The sequence below is a fragment of the Vicugna pacos genome, chromosome 18 (genome assembly GCF_048564905.1).
Source record: "Vicugna pacos chromosome 18, VicPac4, whole genome shotgun sequence".
In the NCBI taxonomy this organism is placed as follows: domain Eukaryota; kingdom Metazoa; phylum Chordata; class Mammalia; order Artiodactyla; family Camelidae; genus Vicugna; species Vicugna pacos.
Window position 1 is genome coordinate 14,062,455 of NC_133004.1, and position 15,785 is coordinate 14,078,239.

The window sequence follows — 15,785 nt, forward strand, 5'->3', positions numbered from 1 at the left end:
ACAGGAACCAACCTAAAGGAGCTCGCAACGCCCAAGCTGGAACAGTGCCAGCAACAAAATAAGTAACGTCCTACTGGATTATGACCCAAAGTATAAAACAAATACCCGTGAGTCTACCTTCATATACAGGCGTACCTCGTTTGATTACACTTCACTTTACTGCGCCTTATAGATACTTGTTTTTTACAAATTGAAGGTTTGTGGCAACCCTGTGATCAGCAAGTCTATTGGCGCCATTCTCCCAACAGCACTGTTTTTAACTGAGATATGTACATTGTTTTTTTTAGACGCTATTGCATACTTCATAGGCCACAGCAGAGTGTAAACATAACTTTTACATGCACTGGGGTATCAAAAAAATTCACATGACTCTCTTTACTGCAGTGTTCACTTTACTGCGGTGGCCTGGAACCAAATCCGCAAGATCTTCGAGGGATGCATGTAAATAAATGACTGAATGAGTAAATTAATGAGAAGAGACAAGTCTTCCATGCAGAAAAATTTCAAATAGTATACGTAGATATTCTCTGCTTTCAGAAGGTGGGGTTTAATTCCTACAACCCCAAGGTGGTCTAGACTTAATGGCTCACTTTCAATGAATAGTGTAGACAGAGAAAGAGTAACTGTAGAGTGGAAAAGCCTGGCAGACACCGCCTTAGCCACGTGATCCCCACCAGGGATCGTGGAGATCACGAATGCTGACATCATGGGATGAGAAGGGCACTTCATCTCTGTGACACTCTCCCCCGTAACTCCAGGTTAATCCAGAGTAAAACATCAGAGAATCCCAGAGTAGGGGACATCCTACAGGACAGCTGGTCAGCACTTCCCAAAACTATCAAGGTCATGAAAAACAAGAGAAGACTAAAAAAAAAGTCACAGGCCACAGGACACTAGGGAGACGTGACAACTAATGCATTGTGGGAGACTGGGCTGGGATCCTGGAGCAGAAAGAGGATGCTAATGGAAAAACTGGCAAAATCCAAACCAAGTCTGGCGTTGACGTAATTGTAATGTTAGCTTCTCAGTTTTGACAAATGCTCTCTGGTCATGTAAGATACTAACAGAGAAACAGGGTGCGGGTAAATGGGAACTTTCTGCACTAGCTAAATCTAAAATTATCCTCAAATTTAAAAACGGATTAAAAATGAATTCTCTCGGGGCCTCTGTGGAGCAGCCATTTAGGAAGCACCGGGCCTCTAAGAGCTCAGCAGTTTTTCTAAGACAACGGACTAAGAACGTCCATTCTAGTAAAGGGGACATGGTCCTTCTCATTTCCATAAGCAGATGCCAATCAACAAACAGTAAATTCTCCCTGGATCCTTAAAGGCAACCAGTCCCGTTTATGAGCAATACCTACTTTATCACTCATGTTTTCCTTTGGGGGTCATAGCCAGTGTCACCGGTCTGCATTTTAAACAATCTGCATCTTCCACAAGTAGCACTATCTTAGCTAACCTTACTGATGAAAATACAGAGCCATCCAGAAAATTAGGATGTCTAGTAAGAAGCCAGGTTGGAAATGGAACACCTGTATTTGTTTTAGATGGGTTTTTTTTAAGTGGCCTCAGTACTTATAATTGAGATTATTTTATATAAAAATAAAATCCGTGTTTGGTAGTTGTCATTACCCAAATCCTTCTGCACTCAGACACTTGGACAGGTCTGTCAGGGAAAGCAGCTCATGGTCTGCAGCCTTTGCTTTTCAACTGGTCAGTAGGGACATCTTTTAAAATGATCACTTGCTGATATTCCTTGAGTGCCTACTTTGTACCAGGCACTAGGCAGGAACTTGCTCCCTCTCACTTAAAGATGAGGAAACCAAAGCGGGCCTAAGACTGCTCACCGAGGATGTATGAGGGTGAGGAGAAATCCCTCCATGGGCTCTGGCTGTGAGCTGCTGCTTCTTCACTTACCAGCTGTGTGACCTGGAGCATAAAAGGGTATGAGGATGGGGCTGGGCTGGGGATGGAGATGAGGATGGGGATGGAGATGGGAATGAGGATGGGGATGGAGATGGGGTTGGGGTTGGGGATGGGGATGGAGATGAGGATGGGGATGGAGGTGGGGATAGAGATGAGGATAGTGATGGAGATGAGGATGGGGTTGGGGATGGAGATGAAGATGGGAATGAGGATAGAGATGGGGATACGGTTGGGAATGGAGATGGGGATGGAGATGAGAATGGGGATGGAGATGAGGATGGGGTTGGGGATGGAGATGAAGATGGGAATGAGGATGGGGATGGAGATGGGGTTGGGGATGGGGATGAAGATGGGGATAGAGATGAAGATGGGAATGGGGATGGAGATGAGAATGAGGGTGGAGATGAGAATGAGGGTGGAGGTGGGGATGGAGATGAGGACGGGAATGGAGGTGGGAGTGGGGATGGAGATGAGGATGGCAACAGGGGCCTCCACCCTCAGGTAGTCAGGAGACTGAGAAGGGTTCTCTCTCAAGAGCACAGCGCTGTGCCTGCCCATCAGTGAACACAAGAAATGTTAGCCCTTAGTGTCTCCCCTGGGGCAAGGTCTTTTCAGTTCACTTAGAATCTAACTATCCAAGACATTTTGTCCTTCCTTTGGGGATATAATCAGATACTATTTGGAAAATTATCCATGAAATTTTCAGATTTTCTAGAGACACTCATTTCCATAACTTTCCCATTTTCAGCAGGCATCTCTACTGTGTTTCAAGGACATTTTATAGAGAGAGACAGAGACAGATATCTGTGCAGGACCAAACTGGCGTCAAACCCTGACATCATCCGAATGACTCATGGTACATACTTAGAAAAATATTCAAAAAAGAAGAATCAAAAAACAGGAAACCAGAAACCCTTACTCAAACACAGAGCTGTCATTCTGATCCCCCCAGATCAGGATCTCGGTGATGGATCGGATGGTCTCCACCAGCAGGTTCCGGTTCTGTTCTGTGACGGTGGTGTTTTTGGTCAAAACGTGGTACAGATACCTGAGAGAAAGGAAAGTAAAGAGAATTAAAGGCCAGCCAAAATGTACGCCAGACTCAAAGACCATTAGCAACACGTTGGGGACAATTTGGCTGTGCCTTCTTCAGACTCGGTTGTTAGCACAATTCCCCATCGGGTGAGCCACAACTCACTACCCAAGAAAAATGGCAGACAATGCTTTGAAGTGTTAACTAACCAGGCACACACCAACCCAAACTGAGGCAAGACCATCAAGCTTTTGAAGACAGCGTCCTCAAATTCCAGTGTGTGCAAGAGAACCACCTGGCTGGCTGGACAAAGGGGAGCCACAGAGCCCACCGGAGACTCAGATTCAGTGGGACTGAGGGGAGACCAGACATCGGCCTTTTTCACACTCACTCCAGGTGATTCTGATGCTGGTGGAACGAGTGGAGACATTGCTCAGCACCAAATGGCTAAGATCCACAGCCCGGCTGATGCAGAGGTTAGATGTGGAGTCACAGATCAGGGAGGGTGGGTCCTACAGCCAGTGGCTGGGGTAAAGATCATGTGCAATCACGATTACCCTTGGAATGTCCATAATCCCCCATGATGTGCAGAATGCCCATCAGAACTGACGGCTCAAATGAAGTGAGTGGCTTGCAGTTCAAGGGCACCGATCTTATTTGCTGAGTACAGATTACAGGGAAGTGGGTTTGAGAGGCTTTGGCGCTGTGCCTGATCACCCACCCAAATGTGCTGGGCAGCCTGCGATGCCTCAGACCTGTGCCAGCTGCTGGCGCAGAGACAGGTGGGCCCAGCTCAGGCCTCGAGGCCCTCTGACGCTGGTGAGGGCAACTGAAAGGATCGCAGAGGCCACCCTGTGCAGCGTGGGGACCAGCAGCCTGGCCATGACCTGGGAGTGCCACCTGGCACAGCTTTTAAGAGACGGAGTCCCCAGGACCCACAGACTGAGGCAACTTCAGTTGTCATCGCTTGGGAAGGATGAGGGGACAGCAAAAGGGAGTGACTCAGGAAGTGTTACCTCCGGACTTCTTTTACAGCCACCTTCAGCTTGGGGATGGCAGAATGTTGAGAGCAAGGCAGGGAAAGGTTAGATAGGACAGTGCCGTTGAAAATGTCTAAAAATGAGTAGGATTTAAACAGGTAGAACTTGCAAACGGAACAATAAGGAGCCATCTGTGGCTTTAGGGGGCTGGGTTTTTTTTACGAGTACTTTTGCTGTTTGTTGTATTTTAAAGACAAAGCAAAATCAGTTATTTAATCATTTCATTAATCTAATTAATTAAATATTGCATGCAGTACAAATAGCCAATAAGAGTTTGAAAAGATACTCAAGCCTAACCACGTTGGTAATCAGGGAAATTCAAATAAAATGACAATGACACATCTCATACTCACTAGGACTGACAACAATTAAGAACTCTGATAATATCCAATGAGGAACAAATGTGGCGTGGTGTTAGCTGTGCGATGTCAAGCAAGGGACTTAGTCTCTGTGCGTCTCAGTTATCTCACCTGTAAAATGTGAGCAGCAGTAGCACCTACAGACTTCAGTATCTCCCGGCTGTGGTGCCGTCAGGAGTAAACAAGTAAAGACGGAAAACTAAGCTGGCAGTCCCCACCGGTAACAGCGCCAGGTGTTACCGCTGTTATCCACTGCCATCATTTACCAGTCCCTAAAAAAACTGCAGTAATCATAAGGAGGCCCTTACATACAATCCCAAGGGAAGGGGCAGGGTGTTAAGTCCTGAAAAGAAGATTCCAGGCGCTCCCACGTGCGGCGCATGGCCTCCATGCCTGGCTCTGGGCGGGCGCCTCCCGGGACCCTCGTGCTCACAGTAACCTGGGGACTGGCACATCGATGGCACTGCACAGGCCAGGATGGGAACTGAGGGACACTCAGCAGCTCACCCACAGTCAAACCGGGAGGCGGGGTCTGAGGGCTCCTGCTGATCGACTTGCTGCCCTGGGCCTTTCTCAGTGGCGCCACCTGCTGGCACGTGGTGATGCTGCACTGGGGTTTCGCTGTCTGATCACGAATGAGGCTGAGGGTCTTCTCATTAGTTCAGCGCCGTTAAAATATCTTCTTTTGTGAGGTGCCTGGGCAAGTTTTTTGCCCATTTTTTCTAGGCAGTGTATATTCTTCTAATTAACTTGATAAGAGTTTCTATATTCTGAATACAAATCCTTTACTGGATGTACATATGGCAAATATTTTCTCTGAACGTGGCTTGCTTTTTCACATTTTACAGTGATCTTTTGATAGCAAAAGTTCCTAATTTCGATGTAGTCCAATTTATCAATCTAGCCCTTGGACAGTGTTTTTTGCATCAACCTTAAAAAATCCTTACCTCCCACAAGGTCATGAAGAAATGCTGTTTTCTTCTTTAAAACAGTTACACTTACCTTTCACATTTTGACTCAGAGTAACTCTGAAACTCATTTTTGTGTACAGCGTAAGCTACTGGCCAAAATTCACTTTTTCCATATGGCTATTCAGTTCACTCAGCATCATTTACTAAAAAGGTTCTCATTTCTCCAAAGCACTCCAATGTCACCTTTGTCATTAATCAAGTGACAACAACAGGTGAGATTCTTTATGGATGCTCTGGTTCCGCTGATACATTTGTCCACCTTTGTGTCCACACCACGTTGTCTGATTACTGCAGCTTTATAATAAATCTTGCTATGTGATAATGCAAGTCTTCCAAATTCTTTCCTTTCATTTTGTCATCATTATATTGGCTATCCTTGGCCCTTTGCATTTCCATGTAAATTTAAAAATCACCTTCTCAGTTTCCACAAAAACTCCTGCTACGATTTCCTTTAAGATTGCCCTAAATCCATAGCTAAATATGGAGAGAACTGACATCTTTTTGAAAGTGTAACATGATGACATTTACATTTCTTTCAATGTTTGCTGGGAAGGGGTCTTGCACATCTTTTGTTAGATTTATTCCTAGGTATTTGACGGTTTTTTAAATGCTGTTATAAATGGCAGTGTTTTAAAATATTCATTTTCTAAATGTTTGTTGTTGGTAGGTAGAAATACTCACTAGATCTCAAGTGCTAAATTTCTCTGATGATCATACCTGCATGTACTCATCTCGCCCCCACGATGCCCTAGCATGTTGTTTTAGGTAACGTTTCAGGAAAAGACCCTCAATGTATATTTGCTTAGCATGACTGGGACATTGTGCTGTACACCAGAAATTGACACATCATAACTGACTGTACTTCAATTAAAAAAATATATATATATATATTTGCTTAAATGTAGCAGGGAAAAAAGAAAGTTGAATTGGTTAAGGTTTAATATTTTAATGCTGCATCTAATTCCAGAGCTCTCGAAGATCAACTAATTCAACTACCTCAGAGATACTAATTTAGTTTAATAACTTTCTGGTTTTAAATGTAACACTCATTTTTAAAAGGTTGGAAACTTCAACAAGACCAAAAAGAGAAATGGCAATTGTCAGTCATGCCACTGCCCAGAGATGATCACTGATGGGGCTGCAATGTATTTCCCTGGGTCCTTTTCTTTGCTATGGATATTTACATAGTTGAGCTGATGCTGTCTGTCCATCTTTCTTCCCACCTCTGGCTAAAATAAAGGCATTTTTGTTATTGGTAAGTTTTTGCAAGCATCAGTAATGGCTACATAGTACACAGCAGTCACTCTTCTACTGGGCACTAGGATTTCTAATTATTTAGATGTTCAACAATGTTACGATGGCCATCTCTGTGTGCAAGACTGCGTTCCCTATCTCAGATGTGTTTCCAAGGACAAAATGACAGATTTCTTCTCTTACAATGATCATAACTGTTACAATGGTAACATTTTCTCTCAAACTCTGTGTCTGCACATTTTTATCATCATCATCATCATCATCACCAAAACAGTTGTGGCCTCCTGCTGCCAGGCCCTGTTCTGAATTCTTCAGATGTATTTACTCTTTAAACCCTTTCAAGACTCCTAAGGGGCTGAGGCTCCGGGGAGCTGAGGCTCTGGGAGGCTAGGACCTGCCCAGAGTTCCAACACAGGGACAGGGGACCCAGGCAGTAACCCCTCACTTATAATCATTATAGTATAGAAGATGCAAACAATGAGTTAAACGCTTTTATTGGCCAAGCATTTTACATGAAATTATGAATGCCTAGCATACAAGAGAACCAAACAGATAAACAACAAACCAAAAAGGCATGAAAACACATAGCAGATCTTATGGTAAGTCCTTACAAGGGACCCTTGTTCCGTTCCTTTGGTAAAGAACCAGCATTATCATATCTCCAGTGGAAGCTCTGCAGAATGTCAAATCCCAACTTCAGACTCTTGCACATGAGCAAATTCTACTTTGAGAGACGAGCTTAGGAGTTTGAAATGCCTGGAGATGGAAAAACTGCCTCCAATTACCAACATGCAACCAACACATTAGAGGCTCATCGCCAAGGACTCCGGCCTGTAAACAACCCCTTCTCCACAGACCCTGCTTTCTCAAGAGAGTCACTCATTTCACAAGTTAAACCATTAAGTGAATAACAATTATGTCTACTTCAGAGACAGACATACTAAGTTCAAGCTCATACAAGTTTTATGACCTGTGTCAGATTATGCCTCTTAGGATGCTCCTTGTGGAAAATACTGAAAGTGATCCACAAGCTAGAGTGAGAAAGGGTAAGAGCTGTGACGGAGGCCAAGGGGGACTAGAAATCCACTCCCCCAAAGCACACGCCCCCAGGTAAAATGCCTGTGGGTGGGGGACATGCAGCCTGTATCTGTTTGGCCTGCTCAGCACCAGAGCAGACATTTCCCAGAGGCTCCCACTCTGTGTCGTGAAAAGCTCCATTTGGTCAGTGTCCAGCCTTGGGGCCAGCAGACAAGGAGAAGCTCTCCACACAGGGTGGAATGAAACTAGAGGATTAGGGGTTATACGCGGTGCTTCTGATGAATCACCCCTGAAAGATGTCAAACTGGGCCAGTGAGTGAGGCGGGGTCTGAGACGCCAGGGAGCCGGCAATCACAGTGAGGATGTGGGTGGGACTTCCTAGAAAAAGTCACAGCTCCAGCACAGGCACTGTGACCAAACTGGCAAGAGCAAACTGTTGTTAAGGAAAGTCTGGCCAGAACTTGCCTCTTTCGTTCATCTTGTGACAAAGAGTTGGTGACCCTTTCTTAGATGCCAGGCATCTGACAATTCCCAGGTGAACAAGCCACACAGGTCTCGGTCCTCATGAAGCTTACGTTCAAATGTGGGAGAAACAGACAGTCATATATCCAAGTAAGACCATTTCTGAGGAACCCTGGCCACTTCCTGGGGCTCTAACTCACAGGCGGGACAAAGCTTGAAGAGCCCAGAGCGCCTAGCAGCTGGTCTAACAGGCGACGGGAAGACTGTATGACAACGTGTTGGGGGGGACGGCGGGACCAAGAACAAATGCAGGCAGAGACCACAGTAAGGTTTGTTGGCTGAAGACACGAGGGCACATTTTATGGAAGAATTGGTATTTTAAGGATATAGTTAGGCATCTGGACAGAGCCCAGGTGCACTCAGGCGAGGTGTGCGTAAGAGAGAATAGGAAAAGGGCCGTCAATGGGAAATGACGTGAGAAACCTCCTCGGGATACAGCAGGCTAGCTGCTTACTAGAAGAGGGCACAAGCCCCTGCGGGGATGCCCACCTCCAGTCTGACCCTCCTCCAATTTCCTCCTCCAAACTTCGGCCAGACCACAGCGCTCCTCTGGTTAAAAAACTATTCAATGGCTCCCCACTGTTCTCAGCCTAATGTCCAAATTCCGCAACAGGATTTACAAGGCCCAGCGGGACCTGGGCTCTGTGACCTCTCCTGCCTCATGGCTCTGCTCCCCACCGCCCCACGTGCACCCCTCACTGAGTGACCTGTGTCTCTCCCTTGCAGGTTTCTCAAATGCTATGTCCTCTGCCTGCAGCAACCCCCTTCCAGCCTGCCCTCCTCAGCCTGTAACAACCACTCCTCCTTTATATCCTCACATAGAAGGGTGTCTACCCACCACGAATGCTCCTGGCCCCCTAGCGGGGTTAGAGGGCCCTCATCTGTGCTCCCAAACTAGATGGGTGGGGACAGAGTCTGGAGCACTCTGAAGGCCTGGAAGAATTTTAGACTCAACATAATGGGTGCCTCAGATTCACTATGAATGATACAGTGAATATATTCTAAGAAAAGGAATTCGGCAATATTTACCCCAAGCTCTAAAACTAATCAGTGCTATCTGCGACAAAAGTTGAATATACCAAGAGTAGGTGAGCGCCTGCCTGCTGGTAGGCATTCCTCTTCTCTTTGGGTAATAACCCCTGATTTTACTGTGCAGAACCACTCCTTTCTCTCATTCTATGTCCACTAGCTTGGAAGGAGCTGATGCCACCCTGGCTCTAGGGAACAGCCTATTAGAGAACACCAGGCCCCTTGCCACAGTGACTAGCTCAGGGCCGGGCATGAGACCCCAGTGGTTCAATGACACTCACTTCTGGACTTCTCTGCTGGCAATACTAAGAAAAGAAATTCTCTTTTTCCCAGGGATTGCTAAGCAGATAGGATGTAAGCCTGGAGCCTGCTGAGAATGACACCAACCCATAAGGAACCAGGGACGAGAACTGGAAGGAAGCAGATACCGATATGACAGCTTCGTCTGAACACCAAGACTCAGCCACAGCTTAGCTAGGACAGACTGTGTAGCGGCAAGAGCCGATCAGTTCCATGTGGGGCTGAAGGCAATTCCAGGTGGGTTTCTGTCACTTGCAACAAAGAATCCTGACCCACACACAAAGGTGATCAGAATTAAGGCAACAACACAACACAGCACCAAGAAAGTTCCAGCAGTTTGCAGACTTGCAGTCCCTAGTGAAGGTAATGCTTCAGTAGCGATCAGGCACCTCCATCAGTAAAGGTTCTGCCCGTCAGTGCCGCAGCCTCGCCACTATTCTGGGCAATAAACCACCCATGATGTGTAGCGACTAACCTCTTACTATTTCAGTCTGCCTCAACTAAATCCCTAACTCCATTCAGCAGACAAAGACCGTAGTACACAGCTTTCCATTACTTAGCAAAAGTAAAACCCGTCTCATAGCAAGAGTCCTTTCCAGTTTGAAGTCTGGGAACGTTACAAAGAATAATGTGGTTCAAAAAGGGTTTCCAGTGCTCTGTACTATCTTCTAAATTTTTCTGTAAATCTCAAACTATTCTTAAAAGTAGTCTATTTAAAAAAAAAAAGAAAAGGAAGAGGGTTCCCAGATGCTTTGTGTGCCACCCCCCAAAAATTGTCAATTCTAAATTTGTTTAAATATCTTAATCTCTCCTCTCTACCCACATTGCCCTAGCCAGGGCAAGAGTGTATTAGGAACTGTCACCTGTCACTGGTAGGGTGACCGATTTGTACCAGTTGTCCAGACTTTCCCAGTTTCAGGACTGAAAGTCTCATATCGCGGGAAACCCCTCAGTTCCAGGCATCCCAGGACGGTTGGCCACCCTGAGTGTCGGATGAAGCTCAGGCCCTGTTCTACCTCTTTCCTTGTTTCGCACAACTACCAGCCCCAACTGGACACTCCACAAAACCCAGGGTCCCCCTCCCACATCCCACTGCTCCACATGGTAGCTCCTAGGAGCTCATCTTTGACAACTCCACTCTGCTGTTGCCTCCCCCAGAGAGCTTCCCAGAAAGGTTCCCACAGAGCCCGGAACCTATGGCGATCCCAGCACGGGTCACACCACACAGTCCCTGGCTCTCCCCCACCAGCCTGTGAGCTCCCTCAGGGAATGGGCTCTTCTGTACCCAAGGTCCAAGATGTCTACCATCAGAACCAACTGCTGGGGTGGGCACTAGCTGTTTACGGCACTCCTTCCCAAGTCACTGTGGGATCGGCTAAGCCCCACACGGATACACAAATTGCCAGGTCCTTTAGGTCATAATATGGATTAAGTGGATCTGCCTGATCCAGGGCAGGCAGCTCGGGTTTCCAAAAAGCTCCCGGGAAACAATGAACCCGGGCAGTTCCCAGGATACTTCAGAGGAACAGGAGAACCTTTACCATTTCCTGGCTGGCTAGATGGTGAAGATGCCCCATTGGGCAGTGGGATTGACTTCTAGAGACATTTTATTCAAAAAGATAGTGTAATAAGTGCAAGCACTGAAGTCAAATTCTGGCTTTGACACTTTTCAGCTGTTGTCACCTTGGGCAAATGACTTAACCTCTTTGGACCTTAGTTTCCACTCTATAAAATGCAAACAATATTAGTTCCCATAATGCACAGACCTGTGAGGACTAAAGGAAGTAACACACAGGAAGTCCTTGACAAGCACCGGGTGCCGAAAATGCATTCGATAATTACTAAAGTAATTGAAAAGAGCTAGAGTCAGGCAGAGTTAGGTGAGAGCCTACAGGTAACTGGATGCTGGCAGGAGGCCCAACTTCCTTTAGATAACCATCCTCCCCTTCTCAGCCTCATCCACCCACTCTCTAAATTCCTGAAATCCTTCAGCCTCTCCCTTTCCCGTCCAGCTGCCCTCCCATTTAAGATTTTTGCTTCCCTACACACCCCCATCCTTGTCCTAGGCCTCTCTCCTCCCCATGTCCTCTCTCATCACCACCCCTAAAACCCTTCCTCACGTGACAGTGATCCCTCCTGCCCCCTACTCTTTGAGACCCACTAACATTTATTAAATGCCTGCACCACGCTAGAAAGGACACAGCTGAGAATTACAGCACCCCTACCCCTGGCCAAATGAGAAGCCCCATCTCACTTCCCTCCTACCCATCCTTCCCAGGGGACCCTGTCTTCCTCCTACTGTTCCCTGCCTACCCCCCACACCATCATCCTTCTTTCCCTTTAGTAATCTTGGGAGATACTTCTGGAAACCAGCCAATTTCTTACCACCAAAGGTTTGCCTACCCCAGCACCCAACTCCCTCCTTCCCCCAACACTATATTTTCCTCCCTGAAGTCATTCCCTACTCAAAGGTCTCAATTTTCCATCACTCCCCCCGCCGCCACCCCCCCAAAATCCTAGGCTCTGCCTGCATATTCTGCACCTCTCCCCAGTTCAATCACTTTTTTCCATTCTTTAAGTAGCCACTGAGCTCCTCCTATCTGCCAGGCACACTGCTAGATGCTGGGACTATAGCAGTGAGCAAAACAAGCCATCTCTGCCCTCCTGGAAGTACTAGTTTAGGAACAGGCAGAAAAGTAGCCAAAACAAACAGGATAACTGCAGATAGTGGAAATGAAACTAATGAATGAAATTAAGAGAAAGATCTAATGGAAAGGAACTGTGGTAGGCGAAGCACTTTATTTAGGTGGGGTGGTCTGGGAAGCCTTAGCCAGCTGATAAACACAGCTACCATTATTGGCTACCTACTGTGTAACAGACAGTGGGATCAATTTCTTTCCCGGCATAACATTACTGAATCCTTGCACAATGTTCACCATGCCCATCTGCAGATAGGAAACCAGAGGCTCAGAGAGGTGAAGCAATTTGTCCAAGGTCACACAGGATTTGAATGCAGGTCTGACTGCAAAGCCATCCTGTGTACTTCTGCTTCTCAGGACCACCTTTGCCACCTATCCTCCCCCATAGCTCTACTTCTGACAGTCTCTCTTTAGACTCCGGCAAGAAACTAGGTTTTTAAAAAATTATTTTCCTTTATTAAGCACTTGTACAAGCTTCCAGCTTTATGTTCATTCTCTTATCCCGTCTTCAGAACAAACGTAGGAAGCAGGTAATGTCACTATGTCCATTTTACAATTGAGGAACCTGAGGCCTAAATTCACATACTTAGATTTGAACTCACATCTGTCTGACTCCAGGATCCAGACTTCTGACCCCTAGGTTGTCCAGCCTGAGAAGTAACACCCCGGGAAAGCTTGGTGCCTACCGTGTGGCATCAGCAAGAACGAAATCTACATCCGTAAACTGAAATCTCATCTCCTTACTTTACAGATGGGGATACTGAGCCTCTAAGAAGTGGAGAGACTTGCCCAAGGTCACACAGCGAGGAGCAACGGGGTCAGGGTTCGAACACGGGCGCCCTAAGTCCAGAACCCTAGCTCTTAACCACCATACAGCCTTTCCCGGGCGCTCTCCCAGCCCTCCGCCTCCGCTTTCACACTTCCCAGCGCCTTCGGCCCGGCGCTATGCGCCCCCATCCCCATGTCCAGCCCCGCGGCCTCCCCGCTTTGCCCCCAGTACACTCACTTGAGGTGGTCCAAGGAGTGGATATTGCGGGAAGACTTGCCATGGCCCCCGCCCACCCAGCTCCGCGAGCGGCCAAACATGTCGGCGGTCCCGGCCCGTCGCTCGCCTCACGGTCTCATGCCCCAGCGGCCCAGCGGCCAGGCGCCGCGGCGGGACAAGCAGAGGAGGCAGCAGCAGAGGTGGTGAAGAGACCGCCAACCACCTTCCTCCCCGGCCCACAGCCCTGCACTGACATTCAGCCGGAACCGGCCGTTCGACCGCCGCGCTTTACGGCCGCCGCCACGAGGAACGCTGGGAAATGTAGTTCGCCCGCGAGGCCCCTGCTGACAGGACTCTGCAAACGAACCACAAGGCCCGGCGTGCATCACACAACCGCGGGCCTGCGGCCTTGGAGATGAGGCGGAGCGAGAGGAGGAGAGTCCGCAGTTTCGTCGGGGTGGGCGGGAATGAGAAACCTATGGGCGGAGCCCTGAGGACTGAATTGGCGAAGATGGGCGAGTAAATTACCACAGTGCTAACAATTATTAGCTTATGATGAGAATAAGAATAGCCATTGTTTGGCACTTGCTAAATGCCACTGCCCTAAGTGCTTTACATATAATGTTTACTTCTCACAACCTTATGGGGTGAGTACTATTATTATTCCCATTATACCCAGGAGAAAAGTGAATCACAGAGGGGTTGACTTGCCCAAGGTCATCCGGTTAGTAAGTGGCAGAGCCAGGGTTCAAACCTAGGCACCCTTATTTTCATTCCCCCAATAAAAACCTGCACCAAATCGGTAACGGGCTGGTTTGTCCTCACAGCATTTTTCCTTTTCTACCTCAGTTAAAAAATAAATATTGAAAGACCTTCAAGCCACGATATACCAAAACTGAACGTCTTGTACTTTTAGAGGATTTCTCTGGTCTTCACCCAAAATCCATTCCATTTTTAAAACAACCACATTATAAAAAATAAGGCAACACCCAGCTTCCAACACCGGCCAAGAAGATGTATCTGAATTTCTCTCCTGGATTAGGAGTCGAAAACTCAGTGGAGGTGATACTGTCCTGTTCACCATTCATTCATTAATTTCTACACCTCGTGGTTATGAGAGGTCTACTGAGTCCCATTAACTGTGCTCAGGACAGAATTGGGCTAAGGGCCAATGTTTTCGCCAATTCCTAACACAAGGTTTGGCACATAATAGGTGTTCAACAAATATTGGCAGAGTGACTGGCTGAATGAATGAAGGTTTATTTCACCTTCAGCAATTGGAGGGTTAATGGTTTGCTCTGCAATTCATCTAAAAGGGCAAGAGACAATCATGGAGGAAAAAAGGCAGGTTCTGGCTTCCAAACACACACAGGCCCAGCAGCTTCCACTGTCCTTCTGTTCTTTTGGGCCTCAGTTTCCTCATCTGTTAAAAAAGGGTAACATACTACACTGCTCCACCTGGCTCCAATTAAGCAATACAGTCCAGTATGGCCTGAGATTTAAAGGTCTGTTGAACCGCTCTAGAAGGCGCTTTGGGCAAGATCAGTCTCTTGAAGAGGGTGAGTCAGCGAGTGGAAGAGACTCACTTCTGTGTACTTCTTAGTTGTTTGACTGTTTAACCACGTGTATTATTATTGTTTTAAAACATGGTTTACAAAGTAAAAACAAAACAAGAAGCAACCCTACTGCTGAAGGTCTGACCTGCTGGGAGCAGACCTTCCAGCAGGCAGAATTTGGATAGATGAAGGCAGCACTGATTGATCTTCTCCAGCGTGGAAAATTGCTGTTGTAGGAAAGTCCAAAATTTTCACTGGTAAAGCCTACCGCCCTCCTACCCTGCCTCCTTTTAACAGGTAAACTGAGTCCCAAAAAGGCATGGCGCCAATATTAGGTTTGAATTGTGTTCTGATTCTTTCCCCTCCCCCTACCCCGTCGGGGATTTGCAGACCGAATTGGATTCGGGATCTGCGCCGAGTCCGGAACCAAGGAAGCAACTCAGACGCCAGCGGCCCGAGGGGCGGAGCGAGACGGTACCCGCCCCCGGACGGCTCGGGCCAATGAGCCCGGGCGTTGGGCGAGCCAATGAGCGCGGGCAAGAGGTGGTGGACCAATGAGCGCGGGGCTGTTTCGGAGGCGGCGCTCGGAACGCTACCAGGAGGGCGACGCGGCGGCAGCAGCCATGGGCGCTGCGCCTCCGGGGGCGCGGAGGGGGCTCGAGAAACGGCCGGGCGGGGCTGAAGAGACCGTCGCGGGGACTGGCCCTTAACGCTGAGCTGCGGTGGGGTCCCTCCAAGAGCTGCGAGCGCCGGTGAGCGCGAGCGCGGCGTATCGGAGGAGCCGGGCAGCCGCCGGCCACTGCAAGGGGGCCTGCCTGACGGCTGGGCGGATCCATAGGGCTGTGTGGGCACCTCTGGGTGTGGGGTGACCCCGCCTGGTACGTTTCGGAGGCCGAGGCGCGTCCGCAGGGGCCCACGCACATCCCCAGGGGCGCACCGCCGGGGCCCGGCGCCCCCTCGGCCAGCCCCGGGGCGCCCCTGGATGGCTAAGCTGCCCCTTCGCCGGCCGCCCGGGCGCCGCAGCGGCTGAACTCGCTGGGATCGCCTGGCTGCCGCCGCCCTCGCCGCCCCCTG

The 15,785-nt window shown here is 48.2% G+C and overlaps 2 protein-coding genes across 9 annotated transcripts in view; one reads left to right on the plus strand and one right to left on the minus strand.

Moving 5' to 3' along the window:
- The window catches only part of CLEC16A (C-type lectin domain containing 16A), a 195,423-nt gene extending 181,940 nt beyond the window's left edge, over positions 1-13,483 (minus strand). For 4 of the 8 annotated variants that reach the window (XM_072942205.1, XM_072942204.1, XM_072942208.1 and 1 more), the window contains exons 1-2: positions 13,177-13,481; positions 2,845-2,973 (exon numbers count right to left, since the gene is read on the minus strand). In XM_072942205.1, the coding sequence (XP_072798306.1) occupies positions 2,845-2,973; positions 13,177-13,256 (209 nt within the window). In that variant the 5' untranslated portion in view covers positions 13,257-13,481. Of the gene's footprint in view, positions 1-2,844; positions 2,974-13,176 lie in introns of all 8 variants that reach the window. The other 4 variants (XM_072942207.1, XM_072942203.1, XM_072942206.1 and 1 more) reach the window with 3 other exon arrangements.
- Positions 13,255-15,741, plus strand: LOC116284116 (uncharacterized). The gene is made up of 5 exons (XM_072942129.1): positions 13,255-13,355; positions 14,680-14,714; positions 15,102-15,185; positions 15,271-15,464; positions 15,550-15,741. The coding sequence occupies exons 1-5, from the start codon at positions 13,255-13,257 to the stop codon at positions 15,739-15,741; spliced, it is 606 nt and encodes a 201-aa protein (XP_072798230.1).
- Positions 15,742-15,785: the final 44 nt, after the last annotated feature.

What these genes read in the sequence shown, in the direction of transcription:
- LOC116284116 (XM_072942129.1), top strand. Translation starts at nt 13,255, where the DNA reads ATGTCGGCGGTCCCGGCCCGTCGCTCGCCTCACGGTCTCATGCCCCAG. An exon ending in CAGAGGAGGCAGCAGCAGAG is followed by an intron (nt 13,356 to 14,679) that starts GTGGTGAAGAGA and finishes GAACCGCTCTAG; the next exon opens with AAGGCGCTTTGGGCAAGATC. An exon ending in CCAAGAGCTGCGAGCGCCGG is followed by an intron (nt 15,465 to 15,549) that starts TGAGCGCGAGCG and finishes GCGGATCCATAG; the next exon opens with GGCTGTGTGGGCACCTCTGG.